This window comes from Chiloscyllium plagiosum, chromosome 34 (genome assembly GCF_004010195.1).
Source record: "Chiloscyllium plagiosum isolate BGI_BamShark_2017 chromosome 34, ASM401019v2, whole genome shotgun sequence".
Classification (NCBI taxonomy): domain Eukaryota; kingdom Metazoa; phylum Chordata; class Chondrichthyes; order Orectolobiformes; family Hemiscylliidae; genus Chiloscyllium; species Chiloscyllium plagiosum.
Window position 1 is genome coordinate 2,427,088 of NC_057743.1, and position 6,000 is coordinate 2,433,087.

The 6,000-nt window shown below is 41.2% G+C and overlaps 1 protein-coding gene across 1 annotated transcript in view; it reads right to left on the reverse strand.

Moving 5' to 3' along the window:
• Positions 1-6,000, reverse strand: part of si:dkey-205h13.2 — a 180,047-nt gene that overhangs the window by 111,896 nt on the left and 62,151 nt on the right. Inside the window, exons 6-7 of the mRNA XM_043675395.1 lie at positions 5,130-5,304; positions 4,938-5,035 (exon numbers count right to left, since the gene is read on the reverse strand). Coding sequence (XP_043531330.1) covers positions 4,938-5,035; positions 5,130-5,304 — 273 coding nt within the window. The remainder of the gene's footprint in view (positions 1-4,937; positions 5,036-5,129; positions 5,305-6,000) is intronic.

A 6,000-nucleotide genomic window follows, 5' to 3' on the forward strand; every position in this document is an offset into this window, starting at 1 on the left:
CATCATCCTAGGAAAAAGACTTTCACGGTCAACCCTATCTAATCCTCTGATCATCTTGTATGTCTCTATCCAATCCCCTCTTAGCTTTCTTCTTTCCAATGAGAACAGACCCAAGTCTCTCAGTCTTTCCTCATAAGACCTTCCCTCCAGACCAGGCAACATCCTGGTAAATCTCCTCTGCACCTTTTCCAATGCTTCCACATCCTTTCCGAAACATGGGGACCAGAACTGTACACAATATTCCAAGTGTGGCTGCACTAGCATTTTGTATAGTTGCAGCATGATATAGTGGCTCCGGAACTCAATCCCTCTACCAATGGAAACTGAACACACCGTATGCCTTCTTAACAGCACTATCCACCTGGGTGACAACTTTCAGGGATCTATGTACATGGACTCCAAAATCCCTCTGCACATCCACACTACCAAGAATCTTTCCATCAACCCAATACTCTGCCTTCCTGTTATTCTTCTCAAAGTGCATCACCTCACATTTAGCTGCATTGAACTTCTCTGCCACCTCTCAGCCCAATTCTGCAGTTTATCCAAGTCCCCCTGTAACCTGCAACATTCTTCCACACTGTCCACTACTCCACCGACTTTAGTGTCGTCTGCAAATTTACTAATCCACCACCTATGCCTATGTCAAAGTCATTTATAAAAATGACAAACAGCAGTGGTCCTAAAACAGACCCTTGTGGCACACCACGAGTAACTGGACTCCAGGTTGATTATGTTCCATCAACCACCACTCGCTGCCTTCTTTCAGAAAGCCAGTATCTAATCCAAACTGCTAAATCACCCTCAATTCCATGCCTCTGCATTTTCTCCAACAGCCTACCATGTGGAACCATATCAAAGGCTTTACTGAAGCCCATGTATACCACGTCAACTGTCCTACCCTCATCTACATGCTTGGTCACCTTCTCAAAAAACACTTTCTTTCTTGACTTGTGAATGTATCCATTGAAGAGATGCGGCTTCATGCTGTATAGTACTTACATTTAGTACATTCTTTGCTGCTTCTGCTTCAGCTCTGCTATCAAATGTAACACAGCCAAATGGCTGTTCTGTGGTTAACAAATTATGCACTGTACAGAGCAAGAATAGGATGAACAAGAAATTTGAAAGAGCCAGTCGTTCATCCATCACTATTGACCTACTACAAGTTAGTACAAGTATCAATCACCCAATCCTTTTAAGGTAGCAGAATCAATAAAGATTTAATAGACCTTACCCTTCTGTAAGTAGACCATGTGCAATTGACAGAAAAGATCCTGGGGCTCAGATACAAAGAATCACTGAATTCAGACAAAAATGCATACATTCCTAAGTATAATGTGTAAATGAACATAGAAAAGACTGGCATGAAGGCCCATTAAGGTAGGGTATAGTTTGGAATCTGGGCATGAGAAGCCATTGAGATGATGGGTAAAGGTATATGATATGTCAGGATGGAGAATGATGAATGTCTGGGTGTGAGCAGTGAGGGCGAGAGAAGGCATTTTATCATTGCTGTGGGACTTAGACCCAGTTGTACTGAGTTAAACCTTTTAAACAGCTTACTTACTACCCACAGCATCTGGTGATTGTGTCAGAATTTTTTCCCAGGTTGGCTGGCCCAAATGCAAGCCATGCTCTAGCAGTGTAGATCATTCCTCCACACCCACTTTCTGCTGCAGTGGGTGTGTGAAGCTCAGGGGTTTTCCCAAATTTGTGTTACCTGCCTCAAGGATGAAAATGCAGGCAATGTTTCATTGGCAAACTGCCAGCAATATCTACCAAGGCACATTGATGGTGACAAATGCTTTGACAAAAAAAAAATGTCGGTAGTGATACACTCAATGGAATGACTGTTAGACATGGTTAAAACCTAGGAACTAAATGGTGAGATTAGAAAGCAAAATTGGATATGTCAAGTCATTTGCTGGGTTTAAATACCCCCAAAATAAATGTTTTACCTATGCCATGCAGCCTTATTAGTGCCAGTCGCACAGGAAATGAGCATCACATGACTCTTTGATACCAGTCTCAGCATACTGAACATCTCAAGGTCCTGAATGTACAGTATCTCACCACTGCAAGCACAGTATCATCTCAGTGAATGAAGCCATCCAGATACTGTTTAACAACCAACTGAACACTACTAATTTTAGACATTGCTGCACTCAGACAGCTGGATGGTTAGTTTGCAATGCAGAGTGATGCAAATAGCATGGGTTCAACTTTTGTACAGACTGAGATTACCATTCTCAACCTCTCCCCTTGTCTGAGGTATGATGACCCCCAAGTTAAACCACCATCAGTCTCTGTAATGTGACAACAACCCAGTAATCCTCTGGGACAATGGCGACTTTACTTTCTCATTTTATGAGCATTCAAGGTTGTGAAACTTATCCTCATCAATGGCATGCAAAAGGCAGGTAATAAATTTGAATCTGACATTTCACTTCTCCATTTTATATTACTCATAAACTTAGGAACAGGAGCAGGCCATTCAGTCCTTCGAACCTGCTTCACCAATTTAGATCATGGCTGATCATCTCCTCAAAGCCATTTCCCACACTGTCTCCATATTTCGCATGTCATTAATTGCTACAAACCTTTGGATTTCTGTCCAGAATCTGCTTAACAACTGAACTTCCATAATCAACTGAAGCACAGCAAATACAGGCTTTGAAATTATTGCCAATTTTTAAAAAATCTTTAATCCAAGTAAAAATGTCAGTGAGGCTAGGAAATAAATATCTAAGAAAGAGTTTGAACTTTTGCCAGTGAGTTTCGATGGAAGGAAGATTTAACATAAAACAGTACAGTACAGAACAGGCCCTTCATCCCTTGATGCTATGCTAAACTTCTATCCTATTGAAAAGGTCAAACTAACTTACATACCCTACATTTTACTAACCAAGAGTCACTTAAGTGTCCCTAATGTTTCTGACTCTACTACCACTGCTGGCAGTGCATTCCATGCAATCTCAATGTTCTGTGTAAAGAACCTACCTCTGACATCTCCCTTAAACCTTCCTCCAAACACCTTAAAATTATGCCCTCTCGTGACAGACATTTCTGCTCTGGGAAAAAGTCTCCTCTCGACTCTGATCTCCAGCATTTGCTGTCCTCACTTTCTCCAATGAGAAAAGCCCTAGTTCCCTCAACCTTTCTTCCTAAGCCATGCCCTCCAGCCCAGGCAACATCCTGGCAAATCTCCTCTGCACCCTTTAAAGTTTCCACATACTTCTGATAATGAGGCGACCAGAACTGAACACAATATTCCAAGTGTGGTCTAACCAGGACTTTATGGAGCTGCAGCATAACGTCATGGCTCTTAAACTCAATCTCCCTGCTAATGAAAGTCAATACACCATTCAGCTTCTTAATAACTTTATCAACTTGGATGGCAACTTTTGAGGGATCTATCAATGTGGACACTAAGATCCCTCTATCCCTCCACGCTGCCTTTAATCCTGTAATGTGTATTCAAATTTGATCTTCCAAAATGAATCACTTCACACAATTCCAAGTTGAACCCTATCTGCCACTTCTCAGCCCAGCTCTGCATTCTGTCAATGTCTCGTTGCAACCTACAATAGCCTCCCAAACTATCCACAACACCACCAACCTTCGTCTCATTTGCAAATGTACTAACCCACCCTTCCACTTTCTCATCCGAGTCATTTATAAAAATCATCAAGAGCAGAGGTCCCAGAGATCCTTGTGGAACACCATTGGTCACCAAGCAGAATGCTTTCCATCGACTACCACCCTCTTCTCCATTCTGACTGTATACCACTGTTCTGTCATCTCTTCTGTGTCTGTCCTGCTGGTGGGGCAGGACATATCCAGGGATGAAGAAAGTGAGGGATGGTGACTGTGGTGGCTGGGATATTGTCTGTCAGATATGATTCCGTGAGTATGATTATGTCAGACTATTAAAATAACAATAGATAAAAGCAAATTACTGCGGATGCTGTTAAAGAGAAAATGCTGGAAAATCTCAGCAAGTCTGGCAGCATCTGTAAGGACAGAAAATAGCTGACATTTCGAGTCTAACTGACCCGTTGTCAAACTCCTTACGGATGCTGCCAGACTTGCTGAGATTTTCCAGCATTTTCTCTTTTTTGGTATGTCAGACTATTGTCTTGTCTGAGGCAGTTCTCCCAGTTTTGGCACGAGCTCCACGTTACTCAGGAGGATTTTGCAGGGTCAACAGGGCTGTTTTTGCTGTTGTCTACTCCGATACCCAGGTTGAGGCCAGGTTTTCCATCTGGTTTTGTTTCTTTGTTGAGACTTTGTGACAATTGATACAACTGAGTGGCTTGCTTAGCCACTTCAGAGGACAGTTAAGAGTGGTCTGGAGTCACATATAAGCCGTACCAGATAAGGATGGCAGATTTCCTTCCCTGAAGGACATGGGTGAACCAGATGGGTTTTTCCAAAATTGAAGACATGGTATTAATTCCAAATTTTATTTATTGAATTCAAATTCCACCACCTGCCATGGTGGGATTTGTCCCCAGAATATTAGCTGAGTGTCTGGATTAACAGTCTAGCAATAATGTTAGCTGATTGAATCGAGACCTAGTTGAAAATTAAAGAACTTGTCTGTTGAATATTTCATTTGTTGACGCTCTCTTGAGCCCTGATGGATCCTTATCTCTGGAGGGAAATGTTCTATCTGCAGTTGAAGCCTCGAGTGGTGTAGTCAACAGTTAAAATAAACTGTGAGCACTCGGTCCTAGTGCCTGTCAATGATGTGATTTAGTGCAAGTTATTTCCAAACGTTACTTAAAAATAAACTAACACAGGTCAATTCCACACTGATTGAATCCAAATTTATCTTAAACATCCTGCAAAATTATAACATTAAATCTCAAACCATTTGTTACAAAGTGGAAAGCAGCATAAAGCATCTTTGATAAATGTCCAGTACTTACAAAAAGATTCAGGGCAGGTAAATCGTATTTTGTAATCTTCACATTTGCCATCCTGTTGGTCCTTATTTGTGCAAATAAATCCAGAAGAAACACTGCACCTTTAGTGTAGGAAAGGAATAACGTAACTGCTAAAATAATTCATTCATTTTAAAATAAAATCAGTTTCAAATTCAGATGGGAGAAATCATTTACTCAGTGATGTTGTCCCCGGAGCTTGATTCTAAAATTCCTGATGTCGTCTCCACTTCACAAGTAGTCGGGTTACTGCAGATTTGATTAGGATACGCTTTTCTTAGATTTACAAGATCTTCATAATCACCATTACCTGATGGGTCATCACGGTCAAACCACTGAGTTTTGCAGTTGCCTGGTTTAAGGAGTAAAAGAAATTCTGTATTGTTAGCAATAATTTTAAAGATGGATTTGAAGTCTATAACCGCGTGTTTGCAGCATAGAAAGTGGAATGTTTATTAAATGGGCTCCATCCAGCTGTTATCCTGGCTTTACAGAAATTAAATGGAAGCAGAATTAGTTTCAGCAAGTACTATTTGAGAGAACATATCAAACGAGGAAAATGGCAAGATGCTAGCTGTAGAAGAATACTATTTATTTTTTACATATCATCATTATAAGAGGCATACAACACGTTTTTATAATTTTAGTATACAATGTACCAGATATTCTTTAGGGTATTTGATCAAAACACTCTTTGCTCTTCAGAACACATTTTTTGCCATCACTGTACAAGAAGGACGGGTTGCATCTGGACTGGAAGGGGTCCAATATCCTGGGTGGAAGTTTTGCATGAGTAGTTCGAGAGAGTTTAAACTAGTATGGCAGGGGGGTGGGAACCTGAGCTGTATACCGGAGGTGAGAGTTGATGCAGATGAGGCAATAGCAAGAGGTAGACCAGCTAGTGGGAAGGACTTCCGTGGCAAGGAACCAAGGTATCAGTTATAGTGTGTTTGCTTTAACGCAAGGAGTATCAGGAATAAAAGTGACGAACTTAGAGCATGGATCAGTACCTGGTGCTATGATGCTGTGGCCATAACAGAGACATGGG